The following is a 21143-nucleotide window of genomic DNA, read 5'->3' on the forward strand; positions in this document are numbered from 1 at the left end:
ATTGTGCTCCGCCCTACCCCCAGGGGTCATGATTTGAACAAACTTGAATCTACACTACCTGAGGATGCTTCCATATAAATATGACTCATCACGGCTTTGCTGTTCTTGAGAAGAAAATTTTTAAAGGTTTTTCCCATGTATTTCTATGTAAAACTTTGATGCTCCACTGTGGCCCCGCCCTAACGCCGGGGGTCATGATTTGAACTTGAATCTACACTACCTGAAGATGCTTCCATATAAATATGACTTATTAGGACTTTGCTGTTCTTCAGAAGAAGATTTTTAAAGATTTTTCCTATATATTTCTATGTAAAACTTTGATCCTCCATTGTGGCCCCGCCCTACCCCCAGGGGGTGATGATTTGAACAAACTTGAATCTACACTACCTGAGGATGCTTCCATATAAATATGATCAATTGGGGCTTTGCTGTTCTTGAGAAGAAGATTTTTAAAGATTTTTCCTATATATTTCTTTGTAAAACTTTGATCCTCCATTGTGGCCTCGCCCTACCCCCGGGGGTCATGATTTGAACAAACTTGAATCTACACTACCTGAGGATGCTTCCACATGAGTTTCATCTTCCCTGGCTTTGTGATTCTTGAGAAGAAGATTTTTAAAAGATGCTATTAATTTTTCATTAATTCTTTATAATCTCCCCTTGAAAGAGGGCGTGGCCCTTCATTTGAACAAACTTGAATTCCCTTTACCCAAGGATACTTTGTGGCAAGTTTGGTTGAAATTGGCCCAGTTGTTCTTGAGAAGAAGTCAAAAATGTGAAAAGTTTACAGACAGACGGACGGACAGACGGACTACAGACAAAATGTGATCAGAAAAGCTCACTTGAGCCTTCGGCTCAGGTGAGCTAAAAAACGAGAGGCAGAATTATAAAAAAAACTTTACTTATATCTCATTTCAAATGATCATTACCCAGCAGGCATTTCAACGTTGATTCAACTTTGAATCAACGTTGCACTTTATAGTTGAATTTTGGTTGCAAAAGAAAGTTGAGGCAACGTTTAAACTTCAACGTTGTTTCAACGTCAAATATCAACATTGAAAAAAGGTTGAACATTGGTTGAAATTAGGTTGACGTTTGGTTGAAATTTTTTGGTTGTACAAATCTTGATATTTGGTTGAAATCACGTTGAAGTCATACTGAGTTTTGCTTTATAAACAAATACATTTCACCTTCCAATAAAAGCTTTTATTCAAGTTGCCAAATACGTAAGTTGTATTTCAGTATTAAGATTCTGCGTAAAATTATTTTAAACTGTATTTTAAAAACAAAGATAAATCCAGGATCCAATCACCGAATCTCATAAATCACTGTTTAACAAAATTTATCTTCCTAGTGAAAAGGAAGTCATGCACAGTAATCATATCCAGGTTCATCATATCACGCATCTGTCTAAAATTAAGTTCCACAAAGTGGCGGATCCATTGATTTTAAATCACGCGCAAAGTTACATGCAAGTCCCACAAAATGACTCGTCGTCAGCTCCATCCTCTAATGCAAAACCTCGTTAGGGTTAGGGTTAGAATTCATAACTGTAACAGTATGATTATAAATAATTATTACTGAGGATAAAAATGTTAAAAACATGGAGATGTACACACACAACGTTGCATTCCTTTGTAATTTTCACGGGCGATGGATCTCATCCAATCAGGGCAGGCATCAATTACGTCTCAAAGCCGCCAGTGGTTGATGGAACCTTAATTACGGCCAACTGCAATTAATTTGTATACTTTATTTTAATTTCATGTGCAAATATATATCAACCAAACACAAAAATACACGAATTAAGGATGTGCATTTCACGCAAATTAATTTAAACAATATAAGGTTGGACAACAGGCACTGCCTGTATAAGTCCTCTCCATAATACAAGGTCAATGTCATACATTTACAAGTAAATATTAGTTACATATCATTGAAAAAATAAATATATACATGTGTATATTCAAAAGAAATCTATAAAAATAAGATAAAATAAATGGTAGAAAATTAATTATAAGTGAGCTGATGATACAATATGTTTGCAGTTTAACATATATGACTAAAAAAAATAATACATGTATAAATGTGAAAGTTAATAAGAACACATTAATAGATGCTGGTTCTGTAGTTTGACAATTTAAAAAAAAAAAGAAGAGAAACAATATCATGCAAATCTCTTTGTAGATGTAATAAATTCATGAACAAGTTTAAATACTGCAATGTTTTGGTTGTAAGTAAGGTTACTGTCTCCATTCAAAATAAGTTGCAAGGATAAAGCCATTAGTAATTGCGAAGTATTAAAGTTTTACATGCAGATTACAAATATGCTAACAAAAAAGGGATAAAATGATGTATGGGTACTAGAAAATCTAAAATTTCTTCTAAATTCATGAAAAGGAAATTATACTTACTGAGCAGAAGTTGATAATCTAGCCTTAATCCTTGTGCATGGCGTGTAAAACACATAATATGTGAACAGCAAGAAGACGCGCACTTCTTGTCCATCAGTTGAATTCAAATTTTGACCTAGATAAGCTGCAAACAACTTCTCTGTATCGCTGTCCAGCAAGAAAATTGCATAACAAGGTTATCATGACACTGAAACTGACTAGCTAAGCTAGAACCACTCCTTATCTGATACCTTCGCAGCACAGTTAAGGTGCCAAATAAAAATATCGGCGAATTTTTAGATAGAAAATACATTCTTTACAAGGATGGGCGTTTCTTTTTAGGACTTTACTATTATCGGACAAATGCAATGTGGTTGAAAACTAAATGTTGAGGACGATTAGATTTCTTATTAAGACTTGTCACATGATATGGCAGTCACTTGATTTTAGCAAATATACCTGAAGTATTGAGGTCATCTATAAATTCTAATATTGCAAGGGCATAACCAAGTTAAAAATCTGAATTTAACATATAATTATTTTCAACACTCTTTGTAGTTTGTGAAAAGTGCTGCGAACCTATATAGATTCTACTATCTAATTGCTAAAATTACATTTTCTAGACCGTATGTTGAATATTTTGCTGGTCAAATACATTAAATATAGATATATATAGGATCTCCCATGATTTGTAGTTGGATATGATTTTTATCCAACGAGTTGTGTGTTTTTTATCCCCAAGCCTTGGCGAGGGGATAAAAACACACAACGAGTTGGATAAAAGTCATATCCAACTACAAATCATGGGAGATTCTTTTTATCCCATGTTTAATACTTCACAACCAATGTTTTACACTGTTTTATATAGGACTCCACTTTATTTTACTTCATCGCGCTAACGCAAAAACCACTGTGACGTCACAACTGTGGATTATGAAAAATTTATTCAATGAGTCATATCCACGGGATAAAGGGGTAAACATGGGATAAAAATAATTCATTTGCAAGATTTCAACAGGTTCGCAGCACTTTCATATATCTTCATACTTCTTGAGTTTATGTGTAAAAGCTTGTCATAATTCATTGAGGGCATGCCCTTGCAATATATCGATTTATTACGACCCTTCTATTACCCTTCAATGAATCTGCATACAAATATACGGCAGTATCGCTTGTCTAGGGAATGTACGGGAAGTAAATGAATAAAATCATAAAACAGACATCGCATCCAAGTTAATGGCCTCTTATATATCTACAATTTATATTTTATTTAATTACAAAATACATTTTTCATTGTAGAAATATAACTTGATCCGCCTCTCACTGCATACAAACTGCGTCAAATTTTCCGATATGACGTCACATTGACAAGTGCATTGCGATCAGTGAATTGTTTATATATTGCTGTGTGGGATTTAACCAACGACAATAATGCATGCACTAGTTAGTATTGATGTAGTTTAAAGCTATTCATAAGTTTAAAATAACAAATCATTTCATTTTGTGGTACTTTGATGAACTTGTATTATTGTGTGATGTCATAGTAAGCATTTCCCGTATAAATTAGGCCCCGCCTCCTTACTGCAACCTTAACTGTGCTGCGTTGAAGATAAATTTGTGGAGTGAATCTAAGTAATGTAAACTGACCGGGGTTAATTGTTAGTGTGAAAACTGTTAAACCTTTTTGTAACGTGTTTATTCTAATGTTTTTATATTTTGTGATAAGAAAGATTAAAGTAATATATCTAATACAGTTTACTTTTTTTCCTTTCATATAAATGCAACAAAAGCACAATCTAATTAAAATCAGACTTCTTAGTTCCGCTCCGTATACATTCTGCGCGGAGTATACGGCGCGGATTTAAGAAGTCTAATTTTAATTAGATTACATTAATTTGGAGTAAATTGTTATTTTTATTAATTCTATAATAACATGGAATTACAGTGAAGTATTGGATAAAGATGTCATTATTTATAAAAAGCTTATCTTTAGCACAAAAAAAGTTTCTCTTTTTCATTTATGCATAAACACTGCATTCAGAATTAATTTACAAATTAACTTTTTTGAAACATGCAATTACAGTGGAGAGTTGAATATAGATGTCATACTTCATATTAACTCATATCAAACATTTTTTTACAGTACTGTAAGCACAATTCTTTTGAATGAAATCTAAATAAATAAATTCATAATACATTTCATTTATTGTGAATAATCATAATATTTTCTAACAATGCATATATATATATAGCAAAAATTTACACTGATTTAGCGTTCGATAACCCTTACTATTTTGACCTTGAAAAATAAGGCGCTCATTACCCGTTGTTTCAACATTAAATTTTCCTCACTTTTTCAACGTTGAAAATATGTTGCATCCTCGATGTTGTTTCAACGTAAAAATATTAACGTTTCAAACATAAAATAACAGAAAATATTTAACGTTGAAAATATGTTGACTCTTCAACGTTGTTTCAACGTTGAAATATTGACGAACATTCAACGTTGAAAATATGTTGCATCTTCAACTTTATTTCAACGTTGTCAATAGGTTGATGATTCAACGTTGAAACCTCAACGGTGAAACAACGTTGAACTATAGTTGTTCAACGTAGCAACCTATATTCCACCTACTTTCCACGTTGATACAACGTTGCGTGCCTGCTGGGTGTCTTTTTTTTTAACCCGGTGAACAGGGTGAGCAGTGGTCATTTTAAGAAATATGTTTATACTACAAGCTAATTACCCGTGAAAATAACCTGTGCCTTCAATATCGTCCGATAGTTTGAAAGACAGTCGGTCTCTTTTAAATTATTTCTCCAAGAAAGAAAGGCCAGTTGTTTTATCTAACAATGAATCCTTAGCACGACAGATTTTTAATAAAGAACTTACTCTCGTGTATAATGAAACCCCGGCGAAAGAAAGGAGATTGCATGTATATGCGTAATTCATTGTATTCACATACGTAACTTATAAACTGTTATGAAACGTTAAGTGCTTTTTATTTTTAGCGCCAATGATAATTCGCAAAATTTTAAAACGTAAAAATTAATCAACACCTTTTTAACCCAGATTCGCAAAAATAAATCGACGTAAAAATTTCCAGATTTACGGTAATCCTAATCACATATGAACATTTAAATTTAAATCAAAAAAATCTCATATTTCAACTCAGAAGACTGTCTATTTTGAAAATACACTAATATTTAGTAGGTTATATACTTGTATACATGTATATACATATATCTATTTACAAAATCCATACAAATGACTTCGGTAACATTTAAATATATGAAGTATCTAAATAACTGGGAAGAAGACAAAATCACAATATTATATTTATATTATTAACGATGACAAGTTGTATCAACTGTGAACATTCTCGGAGTAGTCATAAAAATTGTCAAGATTTCAAGACTATAAAATGTATGGATCAATCAATATAGGTTAACAATGCTCGTACACAACTTTATAAAATGTTATATCTTTCAACAGCGGAATAGCACAATGTCAATACATCTGGTTTTAATTGCACTTTTAAAGTATGTTTGTTTGTTTGTATGTTTTTTAACGTCCCTCTCGAGAATTTTTCACTCATATGGAGAAACTTTCACTCACATGCCGGTGGAGAGCTGCAAATTTTGTCCTATGCTCGACACTTACGGTCATTGAGTAGTGAGGATCTTTTTCGTGCCAGCACCTGCTGCGACACGGGACCTCGGTCTTATCCGAAGGACTGGACCATTCTCAAGTAATATAGTAATAGTCAGAAAAAAAGGACAACAAATTAAGAATGTGTGTAGATTATAGGCAACTGAACCAAAGAACAAAGAAAGATGCCTATGCATTGCCACGGATAGAAGAAATTCTTAATGCACTGGACCGGTCTCCACGTCCCACAGTGGGATTCGAACCCGCGACGTAATTTAAAGTATGAGAACATTAGTTAACACGATTTATTATTTAATGCAAATTTGGTTTTATCAATGGAGATTACGAACAGTGATCGGTTTCATAAAATCTTTACACAATACAGTTCTTCGAAGAGGGCATAAAACAAAATAATGCTATTTTACAAAGATTTAAAGAGATGAAAACATTTATCGACTACTCAGAAATAAAAGGAAAAACAACGAATCCATACATTACATGTGTATACAAATATTAATTGGGAGGAGGTTATGCTGTGTGTTTTTTTAATACCAAGATCTCAGTTGTAAGGTTTTTTACATCTGCAGGATGATATAAATAACAATTCTTGTACTAATTGAAATGAATTAAAATAATCAGAACTAGCTTTAAATAATTTGAGATATATAACGCGATTTGAGCATTTTTTATGGAGGCGCAATAAAAAAGTCAAAAAAATCTTAGAAAGACCATTTTGTAAATACTGGCTGACTTGGTAACTACCCAAGCTCTCGTCATGTGTTAATGGTGACAAAAGTTTTTGGGAAAACCCCACGTCTAGCTGGCTCCCCATCAATCTCACCTTCCTGTAAACAAAAATTTCAACAACAAAAAATCAATATAAAATGCAAGTGTTATATACGTTAATATGTTAAGTGAGAATATATATATTTCAGATCTTTTCTAGAGAGTACATCTGTGTGTCATTTGATATATTGTGTGTTATTTTCCCCCAAATATTTGATCATCTTTTTTCTGGAACAGATTATATACACACTGTGAATATTCATCAAGAATGTATTTATGCATTTAAAAATCATAAATTACTGTACTTTTGTAATATAATAAGGGGTGTTGTAGCACAAACGTGACGTGTTCCAACAGTCAAAAGAAGAAACTTTTACTCCTGCTTTTTCTTTTATGGTTAAGTGATTTAGCTGGAGGTTTTTAAATGCTCTTACTTTTTTACTAATCTTTTCTTAATAACCCCCCCCCCTCAATAAAAACATTGGAACATGGCGATTCGTTTGAACAGATTTAAATCCTAATCACCCAGGGATGCTTTAAATGAGTTTTGAAATTGGAGAAGAATATGAAAATATGAAATATTAACAGGCAATGTATGACAGATGGACACAAGACATTCTTTGATAAGAAAAGTTCATTATATTAGGTGAGGTAATATTCTACACGGGCTTATAAAAGTTGAATTCCTTCTTCTGAAATATACACAATTTGAAAACGTAGAAGGAAAATATTATAAATTAAGCAAATCTGTTTTCCTAACTAGAAAACTGACTAGTCAGCAAGAGCCTTACAGATGGATATACATTTAAGGCTACATTTTAAGGGAGGAATTTATGATCATTAGGTAATTGACAAATAAGTTGATGAAACAGGAATATCAGCTGTCTCGTTTATAGTCCTCATTTCGTAAGTTCTATGGTCGATACAATGACCTTGTCAGCAAATACAATTTATCATTGAGTCAAATGCTGACTGACGTTTCTCATACTAATTGTTAGCCCATTATTAACACACTGAATTGTCGACGGATTTTTCCGTTATTTCCCGATCATGACAAGGAGTACACGGCCGTTGTGACCGGTCGGCAGGGGATGCTCACTCCTCCATGGCACCTGATGTTTGGAGGTCAGTGTTTGCGCTGCTCCAATTTTGTATTGTTTAATGGACTTTTGAGCTTGAATACTGTTCGTTATCTCCATATATTTCATAAAGAAAAAACATAAAAGAAATTTCAAATATATGAGTGTAATTATGAAATTTAAAGACATTTCCAAACTGACAAAAGGTTATAAAGCTGCTATCTGAGGGTAATTGATAGCGTCCAAGTTAATTTACACAGGGTAGTAAAAACATATAGTCGCCCGCGTCGCGCAGTGGTTAGAGTGTCCGCTGTAGAGTCGCCAAAGAAGGAGCTGGGTTCGAATCCACGGGAATCTACGGGACGTGGAGACCAGTCCTTCGAATAAGACCGTATAAACTGATGTCCTATAATTCATCAGGTTTTGGCATGAAAAAAGCCCTCATTGCTCAATGGCACAGAGTACCGAGTTTAGGTTTAAATTTGCAGGTTCTTGAGAACAAGATTTTTTAAAAAGATTTTTCTTGTATGTTTCAATGTCAAATTTGGATTCCCTACTGTGGCCCCACGGGGGCCATGATTTGAACAATTTAGAATTTACACTACCCCAGAATGCTTCCATACAAGTTTCAGCTTTTCTAGCCCAGTCGTTCTTGAGATGAAGATTTTTAAAGATTTTTTTCTGTATATTGCAATGTAAAATCTGAATACCCTATTGTGTCCCCAAGCTACCCCCTTCGGCCATGATTTGAATAATTTAGATCTACACTACCCGAGGATGCTTCCTTATGTTTCAGCTTTTCTGGCCCAGTGGTTCTCGAAAAGATTTTTAAAGGTTTTTTCCAATATATTTCAATGTAAAACTTGGATTCCTTATTTTGGCCCCACCCTGCCACAGGGGACCATGGTTTGAACAATTTAGATTCTAAAGGTCACATTCGCCCTAAGCCCTATGAAATGATCAGACATACGGGTTTAATTAATAGTCAACTTTAGTATAAATGTAATGACCAAACAAATTATATGAAACATGTCAAACAAAATACGACCGCACGATAAGTTGTGTTTACAAACAAGGTCAACTGCTAGCAATTTCTAAAGTGTTCCTGGTTGTAAGTTCAATTTTTAAGGGATTATTAAGAAATAATGAAAATTCGGATGGGTTATTTATAAAGCTTTTTTAAGATCAACCAAGAAAAAATAATTGTATTGTGAAATTTTTTTACAATATAAAAATAAAAGTTTTTCTCATCTGAATACAAAAAAACAGTTCAGTGTATCAAGTACAAAACTTGTTTGTTTTTTTTTAACATACGCGGGTATGTTAAGGCTACACCCAGAGATATCCTACTTGCCTTTACAATGTGACGTCATAGTAAGCTGTATGACGTGATCTTTAGAAATAATGATTTCTTAATATCTATATTTAAAGTTTAATTTCAGATCCAAGAAATAAATGGAATCACTCAAAAACATAATATAAACTAAATCTTGTCGGTCTTGGGTGGTATAAATAGCTAAGTATTTATCACGGGGGTTAAATACCAAACCCATAACGTCATAACTATTGATCAAATATTTGCCGAGTGAAAATGAAATGTGATGAGAAATCATGAAAACAAATATATGAAATGGGAGTTTTAAAGCATATTCATTGAATGTTATGTGTGATTCATAAGGAATTAAAGATTAAGAATCAGATACGCTGATATACTCTTATCATGTTTTCTTATAATGAACAGACATAGTGCTTTGAAATCCCGATCAGCCTTTCCTCTGTCGCTCTATAACAACAAAGATGCAAAAGCTCAGCACTACGCCGCATACTGTGAAACATAATTTTTGTTTGTATCGAAAGCTTGTATTCTTAAGTACTTGGAAAGTGCTGCTAGAATCGTGTGGTTAGCATAAATTGATGCCAATTCCTTGATCGTATGTATAAAATGTAAAATTTTGGTAAGGTTTCATGCAAAACTTTGGAATAATTTTTTCTGTGTTTGGAGAGTAGGATTCTAGCAGCACTTTTCATGGTCCAGTGATGTTTTTACATAATTATTTTCACAAAAAGAAATGAATTATCCCCGGGGTAGTGTTGAACTTTTCACTTTTTCATTAAGGTAATTTTTCTATTTATAGACGTCACGTGATGACGTCGTAGTGGAGTGCTTCTTTTAGCCTCAGATTCAATGACGTCTATACAATGGATAATAATAGTAAATGTTTTATCTATGGTTTTCCGATTTATTAATGTTACATTTAACGAAAAAAGTCTAAATTCGCCGAAATATGATCTGTGTACTGCCTTAACGTACCCGCGTAACCGTTCGCTTGTACACTTTCTCACTCACATTCATTCCTAATAATATCTATGTAGTCTTTGAAAGCAGAACTCCTAGCAAGCACATTGTGCTCCCGTATTAGCAGACTTGTTTTTCATATTCCCATGAAGCAAAACATTTCAACTCATGAGAAGAAATCAAGAAGCTCATGGGCCACATTGCTCACCTGAGCACATTGGGTAGCCAAAAGCACAAATCAGTTCAGTACTGAAAAGATTACGGGGGGGGGGGGTGAATTTTAAACTTCCTGATGATGCTTTTATGTCAACATAACAAACGGCTTTGTTGTAATTGAGAAGATTTTTTTAATAAAATTGCTTATATATTCCTTTGTAAAAATTTGATCCCCCAGTGTAGCTCCTCATTATCTCAGGGGTCATCAATTGAAAAACTTGAATCCACCCTACCCCCAAAGTCATCATTTGAACAAAATTGAATCCACACTACCTGAGGATGCTTATATATCAAAATGACTAAACATGATATTCTGTTTTTGAGAAGAAATTTTCCTATATGTTCCTATGCAAAATTAGGACAAATGTACATTCAAGAACCTGCCGTCACGGTAGCTCAGTCAGTAGATCGCTCGCTCCGTGATCGGAAGGTCGTCGTGTGTTCAAATCACGGTCGCGACTGACCTAAGTCGATACAAAGATAGGTAGCAACTGTTCCTTCGCCAAGCCCTCGGCACTTTGAAGTGAAAGTTGCGGGTCCTTCGGATGAGACCATAAAAACCGAGGCCCCGTGTCACGACAGGCATTGGCACGATAAAGATCCCTCACTGCTCAATGGCACTCAGTGCTAAGTAAAGGTATAAATTTGAATCTTTTCAATTGTGACGACTCTATATGAGTGAACAATTCTCGAATGGGACATAAAGCAAAATCAATCAATCAATTATTCAAGAACCCCAGTAAATAATAATCTACTGTCAATATGTATAAATGTAAAGTCATACCAAAGCAAAAATTAGGCGTTACACATTACTTTCATATCTTTCTGTCTGCTGGTTCAGCTAACTTCGACATATGCTCAAGATTCATGGCATGGCTTGGCGATTCATGTAAAGTATTGAAAGCATTGGGAATCCTTGAAGGGAATATTTGTTGCCCTCACAAAATTAACTGGTTTTGGTAATTGATACACGTCTTCGCCATGTTATTCTACTCTGATTAAACTTAAGAAGACTTAAGAACTTAAGAGAAATGACCAATAAATCTAAATGCATTTGGAAGGAAATGCAATCTCTTGAAGGTCTGTTAAACAGTGGTTTCTTCCCGCATTAAACTGGCGATTTTACGACGCAATATTAATGATTGGCATGAAAGGGTGGCATTATTTCATCCGTATTACAAAATGAATCAAAAATGATATGTTGATGGGGCTTAATTTTTGAATCACTTTTAAAAAAAAAAACCAGGTTTTGGATAAAAGATGTTTCAAAAATTATCGACCTGTCTCGAACTTGCCTTTCATATCAAAAGTTTTGGAAAAGGTCGTCGCCATTCAAATTGATCGTCATCTAGAACAAAACCGTTTTAACGATGACCTTCAGTCCGCTTACAGGAAATACCATTCCACTGAGACAGCCCTACTTCGTGTTCATCACGACATTGCTGCTGCGCTGGACAACAACAGTTGTGCAGTTCTAGTTATGTTGGATCTTTCGGCAGCCTTCGACGTCATTGACCATTGCATCTTGTACAAACGGCTTGCACACACTTTTGGTATAACAGAGAACGCTCTTTTGTGGATCAAGTCATACATGAGTCAAAGAACGCAACGCATATCAGTTGGTTCCGAAATTTCCGATCCATTACCATTAAATATCGGTGTACCTCAAGGCTCAGTGTTGGGGCCTAAAATATACTGTATTTTTTCTCGTCCGCTTACCGAGATTTGCTTGCGTCATGGTATGAGGTACCACGTATACGCCGATGATACGCAAGTTTATCTAGTAGTAGAACCAACTGAGACCTGGCTGAATGTGTCTTCTCGGTTAGCATGCTGTCTGAATGAAATCAAGTCATGGATGCCTAGTAACATGCTGAAATTAAACGAGGATAAAACTGATCTTATTGTATTTGAGTCGAATCAAAACCATGACCGAATTCAGCTTATCGTTTGGAGAAAAAAATCATTCACAGTGTTCCGAATTTCAAAAATCTCGGTGCATTTTTCGATCGAATCCTATCTTTTGAAAAGCAATGTAATGCTGTTTCAAGGGCATGCTACTCGCAGATTCGCAAAATAGGACGCATTAGATATTTTCCTACGGATGGGGCATGTAAAACACTTGTCCACTCTCTGGTGACGTCACGATTGGACTATGGTAATGCGCTCTTATTCAACATAAATAGCACATATATATGCAAATTGCAGAGGGTTCAGAACACGGCTGCTAAACTTATTACTAGGACAGGCAAGCGTGAACATATTCAGCCCATACTTGTTGAGCTTCATTGGCTTCCTGTCAAATATAGAGTGCAATACAAACTATGTGTCTATGTTTTCAAAGCACTTCATGGTTTGGCACCGACTTATCTTTCTGAACTAGTTTGCGAATACAGACCCGCCAGGTCACTTCGCTCGGTTTCGTCAAACAAGATGGTTGTGCCTCGAGTCCGATCAAAAACATACGGTGATCGTAGATTCGATAGAGTTGCTTCAACACTTTGGAATCAGCTGCCAGTAGAACTTCGACAAGTTCACAAATTGGAAGTTTTTAAAAGGGAACTTAAGTCTCATCTTTTAAAAAAAGCCTTTACTTGAAGTGGAAAGTGTATATACGTATGGCTTGTTTTAATATCAACGTGACTGTATTTTCAGAATGTCTTACTATTTTATAGGTGACGTAAGATTGTTTTAGTCTTCCTTTTATTATGTAGATTGTTATATCTATGTAAAGCGCTTTAGAGTTCACATAAGATAAGGCGCTATATAAAATTAATTATTATTATTAATGGCATTTGCTATGAACGATGTCGATTTGTTTAGCAGCTTTATTCTTCACCTGTACACGGAAAGCGCAGGTGGAAAGAATATTGTGTGCGGAAAATCCACATATAATTATACATCCGAGTACGGTCAATTTTTAAAACAAACAGGCTACTGAAAGATACGTTGATGTTACAGGTATTTCAACATCTTTAAAGAAAGCATTTTGTAAAATCTATGGTCGTTTTAATAACCTTGTTAGCAACTATAACCTTTCATTGGGACGTGTTTCATACCTACTGTAAGGCATTTCATTTTACACTGAATTTGACTACCGAATATTCTGTCTACCTGATCAATACAAGGCGGGTGTGACCGACTGAAGGTTATGTATACTCCTCCTAGGCAACTGATCCCATTTTCGCAACTATAATTCCATACACTTTGAAATCATATATTTTCTACGAAATAATAAATTGCTTTTTAGAAATGACGATCAGAAACTCTGGATGTGCATTATGCATTTTTATTTTCAAAATATAATTAGAATTTCTATTTAAGGGTATTCAGTATGCACCAGTAAAATTCGCATAAATATTTACTCCAAAATTAGATCAGCACCTTTCTAATGTACTTATTAAAAACATTTTCTTAAACTGATTCTGATGTTGAAATGATAAATATATATTCTTAATCACCGAATTTCAAGTTATTTTTACACAATAAGATGGCATTTATATTTTTGAAATAATTTTACTAAAAAAAAATCTACTTAATATTAAATATAATTTAATCGACCTTTGTCGTAACGTGACTTTACGTAACATTATACATATTATGACATTCACCTTACAATTTTCTTGTAAAACAATGTCATACTGTAGAACCTCTTAAAGAAAAAGTAAAATAGTATTTTTAAAAAAACAGACATAAAAAGCTTATAGTCTGCACTATCTGTAATCAAAATGTCATTACTTTTTTTTTAGATGAGGCCATTTTTTACCCTTCGTTGTCTTAAAGAAATCATACACAATGCATACATTCACAATAACTGTTGAAAAATGTTTTTCTTTAAAATTTAATTTATAGCCTCAATTACTTGATCTATGAAATCTAACTCCAAATTTTTGTTTTAGATTCAAATAGAAGATTTAGCAATTCTATAATTGTTTTTTAAACAATTACATTACCTCTTCCCTGAATTTTTGAAACGGTAATTATACTAATGATGAAAAAGCTGAAGTTGTCTATTTTCTCAAACAATTTAGCTGTTAGTTGGCCTCTATCATTATCGTCTATAGTCAGTAAAACACCAAATATGAAAAACATATGACAGACACTGAAGTGTTTGTAATTTAGAATTCTCTGGGATATATCAAGGCAGCATTTGAATGGAAGTAACTATTGTTAATTGAGAAAAACGTCGTCGATATATGTCTGAATGTTAAGTTGTAGGAAACATAAAGTTTTTTCTTCTTCTCATTCTATCTGGAAAAGAGTACACGGCGGGTGTGACCGGTCGGCAGCGGATGCTCACTCCTGCATGGCACCTGATCCCACCTCTGATGTTTTGGAGGTCCATGTTTGCTCTTTTGTTTGATGGACTTTTGAGCCTGAATACTGTTTGTTATCTTCATATATTTCATTCATCCAATTTGCATTGTTTAAATGAACTTTTGATCTTTAAAACTGTTCGTTATCTCCATATATTTCACAACAGGTTTTTAAATAAATACTGCCATAGAAATAAAAAGCAGATTGGCTAATAAAGGAGCACTATTAGCGCCCATCGAAATTCCAACAGTTTGTTGGGAGACCTGGTCTCTGAAAACTTCATAAATGTTGTCAATGAGAAACTCTGGCATCTTTTTAATATCAACTTCACTCAAATTAGAAACCAATTAGAAATCAAATTCTTCATGTCAACATGTTGCATACTCTTACCTTTGAATTTTTCTCGAGGGATTTCTTCTTTTTCCATTTTTTCTTTGTCTGTTCTTTCCATTTCTTTTATGTTGGTATCCATTTTTGGATTTTCAAGTCCTTCCTCAATAGTTTCCAAAAGTTTTAAAATTCTTTTTAAGATTCGATCAAAACCTGATTGCTCCAAACAAAGGGGAGGATTAAAAAAGTATTCTCTGTGAATTTCCATAATACTGTCAATACAGGCTGCCATTGAAGTGTCCGATGGATCTGGTGTTTGACCCCATCCCCTTCCATGGGGTTCTATGATACAAATATTTTGGAATAAAATGTATATAAGAGGCAAATCTAAATGTTTGTAACTCCAGGAGAATGATCCTTTCTCGGGATAAAGCAAACTCTGTGGATCAACAGTTAAAAAAGGCAACAGCTGATCTATGGACTTTTGGATCCTTTTTATGAAATCTTCTAGGACATGTTTTCGAAGGATTTTACGAAACAGGTTTGTACAGGGACCAGATAAAACGTTTTGGTCTTGGGATTCATAGGAATTCTGTCCTTCAATGTCCATTTTTTGTAGTCCTAAACTATAGGCTGCAATAAAAACATCAGGAACTTTAAGAGGAGTTTTATACCCTCCTAAAAAACATGAACAAGACAATACGTGTATTTTTTAAGTATACTCTCTGTCATTGAACAAGGAACACACACAAAAAAAATCATAAAAATAAAACAAATATATTTTTTCAAATAAAATGCATTTACGTATAAGTGCATTTTTTGTAGATTTTTCGACAATTAAAACTGAATATAAATTTTGCCAAGTGAACGGCCAAGTGTCATTAATGCCCAAGTAACAAACTATACAGTGATTCCTTAACCAATTTCGCCAATTCTAATAATAGTTATCGTGTATTTCTTCTGATCATTTAAGGGAGCCGACTGGGGTTTTATTGTGTGAAAACTGCTATAGAGAACTATAAAGAAACTCTTTAATTTTGTACCAGATGTACCTTACATTAACTTCAGTATACATGTCAAGTTTAGTGAAAATCTACCGTCTGGATATTTTTTAGGGAACATCTCAAAATATAGGTACATTTACTATAGGATTATATAGGAAAATACTATTTGTTCGCACTTCGGAGCCAATTATACAAATGCTACTATAGACTTTTTGCTCAAATTATACTTGATGAGTAATACTATATTGTACAATTTATGAAAGAAACACAAAATTCTATCGTCTGGTTTCCAAAGGGGGCATCTCAAAATGTCAATATTCATGATATTTTCCTGGTTTTATGGATAGACAGATACCACAGACTTATATACATAATGATAGAAATAATTGTGAGATTCTCAATTTCCTTTGTTAACAATTTCAAGAGCATCTATTTTATATTCTTTATTTTATGACATAATTAATGACCCCTCTTAAAGAACTTCCGTTATTCATAACGTCAAAAACACACTATTACGACGTCTGTCTACTAACCATTTGAGAATCGTTTAAAAAATTACTTATTATAAAACGTAATTAGATTTTTTAACCTGAGAGATTTCTTAATTTTGTTAAATTTTGTAAATCATGTAAAAATAGTTGCTTTAAAATGTGAATACGCTTTATTTTACTATGCTTCGCGAAGTCTTGCGCAATGAAAACCCCAGTCGGCCCCCTTAAGAAGTCAATTTAAGTTTTGAGATTTGATGAGGACATAGAAGTACACTTTACGCCGGCATATTTAATTAAGGGCATTAGCCCTTATGATGAATATGCAGGCGTGAAGCATTTTAGGTCTACTATCTCATGAATTCTCAAAAATCCAATTATGTCAAAGTATAAGCATGGAATGATGAATGTTATCCACATAAGGCTGCTTCCATATAAACGCATGTTTGTACTATCATGATAGTATAGTTAAATTGGAATCTTAAGAGCATGTAATTGCATATTTCATATATTTTTACTTATGTAGCAACATACCCTTATCACCTGCATATGGGGTTTATGTCTCTAAGTTGATTCGCAAGAGCATGCTCTACGTATGAACAATTTCTAAAACGAGGCAAGCTATTGACAAACAAGTTGATGAAACAGGGATATCAACAGTCTCATTTGCAGTCATCTTTTCGCAAGTTATATGGTCGATACAATGACCTTGTCAGCACATACAACCTATCAATGAGTCAAATGCTGACTGACGTTTTTCATACTACTTGTTACTACCTGTATTATTATACAACGAACTGTCTACAATTTTTTTCGTTTTTTTCCCATTCATGACAAGGAGCACACGGCGGGTGTGACCGGTCGGCAGGGGATGTTCACTCCTCCATGGCACCTGATCCCACCTCTAGATTTTGAGGTCTGTGTTTGCTCTGCTCCAAATTTGTATCGTTTCCTTGGACTTTCGAGATTGAATACTGTTCGTTATCTTCATATTGCATTATTAAAAACTAGAAGAAAAGACTTTTTTGTTTGTTTGTTTGTTTGTTTTTTTGTGAAAAAAGAACTCAACGCTTACTTGTAATGTTTTGCAACTACTTAAAAATTCTCATTAAATCATTTCAAAGAAGTAATCCTTCAAAAATATTAACAGTTTATTAACTAGGTGCATTTGTAGAAACTGTCAACGTACCTTGTGGAATGTTTATAAGATTGTTCTCAATTTTAATCCAATCTACATTGTATTGTAACAATCCAGAAAGTTGATGCGGACCTGTTTGTCCAAGTCTTCGTGCAAAACATTCTTTCATTGATATTACAATGATGAAACTACTCTCAGGTTGCAATCCAACCAGTTTTATAGAGTCTTTGTCACATCTAGCTATAGCTGCCACTGTCGCTAACAATGACTCTATATCTGTGAATGTTTCTATGTCCTCTACTACGTGCAGCTTAACGTTCTTGCATCCATCTCCTGTCAAAAAGAAAGTACAACTTTAAAAAAAATCATTTGATGAAAAAAAATGTTTTTAACATAATCAAATTCATATTAACGTTCGATATTGACTTAAGTGTCTCACTCTGGCTGTTTTTCCTGGAATAAAATTATCAATCTTTGATCAAACATAAAAAAGGTAATTTTTTCATACTACCGGATTTGTTTAGAAGGTTAAAAAATAAAGTTTTGGAAATTTGAGTATTAACATAAGACATTTTTGAAAGAAAACTCGATTGTTGACTTCATCAAATTACAATCCTTATATAATATCACTTAAGTTTATTTATGGTCGGGTTTGGTATTGTGTTGGCTGGTGTATTTATCGGTTCATTCGTACATCGAGATAGATAGTATCACCCTATACGGAACGTCACATCACAGGTTCATCATCAAGCGTGCTGAGACTTTTACCATCCATCCCTTACAAACAGTGATTGACTATGACAAACAGTGATTGACTAAGACAAACAGTGATTGATTATGCCAAACAGTGATCGACTATGAACAAACAGTGATTGATTATGCCAAACAGTGATCGACTATGACAAACAGTGATGGACTATGACAAACAATGATTGACTATGACAAACAGTGATTGACTTTGACAAACAGTGATCGACTATGACAAACTGTGATTGACTATGCCAAACAGCGATCGACTATGCCCAACAGTGATCGACTATGACAAACAATGATTGACTATGATATGTTTGCGAGTGTACATTCAACATATTGCAGGTATATATTTCAGAGTTGTCCTTTTTTCTCTGCATATTTGCTTACATTGTTTGCTTTTCCAAGGGGGAAGCCTCACTTCCAAGGGGGAAGCCTCACTTTAGAGCATACCCCCGCCACCCCCAAAAGATTTGCTCTAAAGTAATACTACCCCTTTTGGGAAAACTACTCTAGGGCCATGTTTCCTAAATAAACTAGTCAATTGGACATTGCTCTCAGGATTCACTCGCATTTATAGAAATGTAATTTACGGCCAGTATATTGATGCCTCGGCTCCCTCAATGTAGCGGTTACAGCGCATTCAGACAAATAAAATATTACATTTATTTTTTTTCTATTCCGTTTTGGAATAAAATAATTCAATTACTTATCTCTGTTTAAGATGATTTTAACATTGATAATATATTTTTTAAAAGGTTTAATTAAAAAAATTAAAAAAAAAATAAATAAACCAAAAAATTTTAAAGACAATAAAAGTTTCAAATCAATTAACAACACTGTTGTCAAGTCAGTGAAATTTGTTTCAACCAGGTACTCCTTACTTTTTAGTAATAGGAAGAAAGATTTTTCCTCACAAACGAATCGATAGACTTAAGAAAAGGTGATAAAATAGATATAAATATTTGATTTTTAAATTGGTCCAAGAGTTCGTCCAAGTTTCAAAAGTAACATTTTATATAAATTGTCATTATTGTTAACTCGGATGAAACAAACTAATCTACATCTTGTCCATTTAAGAAAAAAAACGTTGATAAGTGTTAAGAAAAAAACGATGATAAGTGTTAAGGTTTTTAAATCTCTTGCGGTAAAACGATAACAATCAATTTCCTTGATTGCTCTTTTTACCACAACATAAATCCATAGTTAAACATTAATCTTTATCTGGGATTTTGGTTTCCTCAAAGTAGCACAATGCTTGTTTGTCCTTTGTTGCGTATTCCACGCATTTAAGCTCAAGATCAGGGCGTTTTATGCTTCTCATCAAGTATTGCATCATAATTACATTTTTTTCTCGGAATATTCCCTCTTTAAGTAGAAATGTGAAGAAGTCTTCAATTGTAGGTAAATTTTCTAAAGACAATAATTCCATTGATGTCAGCACTAAAATAAAATTAAAAAATAATGATAATAAAATTTATCAACACAGACAGTTAAAAAGGGTCAAATTGTAAAATAGATTAATGTAAGGTACAATGATACAATGATTTATTACATGTTTACCTCCTTATCCCGTGGATATTACTCATTGGATATTTTTATATCCCACTGCTGTGACGTCACAATGGGTTTTGCGTGAAAATTATGAAGTAAATATTATGGATTTGTCATATAAAACAATGTTAAACATTGATAGTGATATATAAAACATGATAAAAAGAAAATCCCATGATTTTTGGGTTGATATGATTTTTATCAAACTCGTTGGGTTTTTTCCCTCACCAAGGCTCGGGGATAAAAAAAAAAACTCACACAACTCGTGTTAAAAATCATACCCAACCACAAATCATTGAAGATCCTATATTTATCACATGTTTACTCATTTATCTCGATAGGGTTATAGGGAGAAAACTAGTTTGATTTTTTTTTCATATCCCACGTCTGTGACGTCACAATGGATTTTTGCTTGAAAATAATGAAGTAAATTGTGAAATGCTTTTACGTAGAAGATATCTTTAAAAACTTAGCCATTATTAGTAATATTTATACAGAAGCATCCTTAGGTATTGTAGAATCAAGTTTGTTCAAATTATGGGGGCACAACAGAGGGTCAGCTAAGATTTGCATTAAAAAATATAGGAATCATCTTGAAAAAAATTTCTGCTCAAGAACAGCAAAGCCATGATTAGTCATATTATTATAGAAGTATGATCAAGTAGTGTAGATTCAAATTTGTTCAAATTAAGGGTGGGTAGGATGGGGCCACAATGAGAGATCAGAGTTTTACATAGGAAAACAGGATTAATTGATTGTACGTTGTTTTACTTCCCGTTCGAGAATTTTTCACACATAAAGAGACTTCACATATACCGGTAAAGGGCTTCAAATTTAGACCTTCACTTGGCACTTAGGGCCATTGAGCAGTGAGGAATCTTTATCATGCCTACGCCTGCCATGACATGGGGCCTCGGTTATTAAGGTCTCATCCGAAGGACCCGCAACTTTCACTTCAAAGTGTTGAGGACTTGGCGAAGGAATAGTTGCTACCTATTTTTTGTTTAGCTTAGGTCAGTCGCGGCTGGGACTCGAACCTAGGACCTTCCGATCACGGAGCGAAGGCTCTACAGAATGAGCTACCATGACGGTGGAAAATATAGGAAAAAATCTTTAAAATTCTTCTGTTAAAGAACAGCA

General features: G+C 33.8%; 1 protein-coding gene across 1 annotated transcript; it reads right to left on the reverse strand.

Annotated features, from left to right (window-relative positions):
* Positions 1 to 6818: 6818 nt before the first annotated feature.
* LOC133199848 (uncharacterized) lies at positions 6819 to 18474 on the reverse strand. The gene is made up of 6 exons (XM_061335669.1): positions 18468 to 18474; positions 17751 to 18032; positions 15130 to 15690; positions 14376 to 14480; positions 14034 to 14074; positions 6819 to 6890 (listed from the first exon to the last, which is right to left on the reverse strand). Exons 1-6 carry the CDS (start codon positions 18472 to 18474, stop codon positions 6819 to 6821), a joined length of 1068 nt encoding a protein of 355 aa, XP_061191653.1.
* Positions 18475 to 21143: the final 2669 nt, after the last annotated feature.

The sequence above is a fragment of the Saccostrea echinata genome, unplaced genomic scaffold (genome assembly GCF_033153115.1).
Source record: "Saccostrea echinata isolate AGI-Se365-2 ecotype Australia unplaced genomic scaffold, CSIRO_AGI_Sech_v1 ptg000036l, whole genome shotgun sequence".
Taxonomy (NCBI): Eukaryota; Metazoa; Mollusca; class Bivalvia; order Ostreida; family Ostreidae; genus Saccostrea; species Saccostrea echinata.

Bases quoted from the DNA above. Each gene is read 5' to 3' on its own strand.
- LOC133199848 (XM_061335669.1), bottom strand. The intron at 14,481-15,129 runs GTAAGAGTATGC...TACTGACTATAG, and splicing joins CCCTCGAGAAAAATTCAAAG to ACGATAATGATAGAGGCCAA. The intron at 6,891-14,033 runs GTGAATGTCATA...TTTTGTTTACAG, and splicing joins TTTTACAAGAAAATTGTAAG to GAAGGTGAGATTGATGGGGA.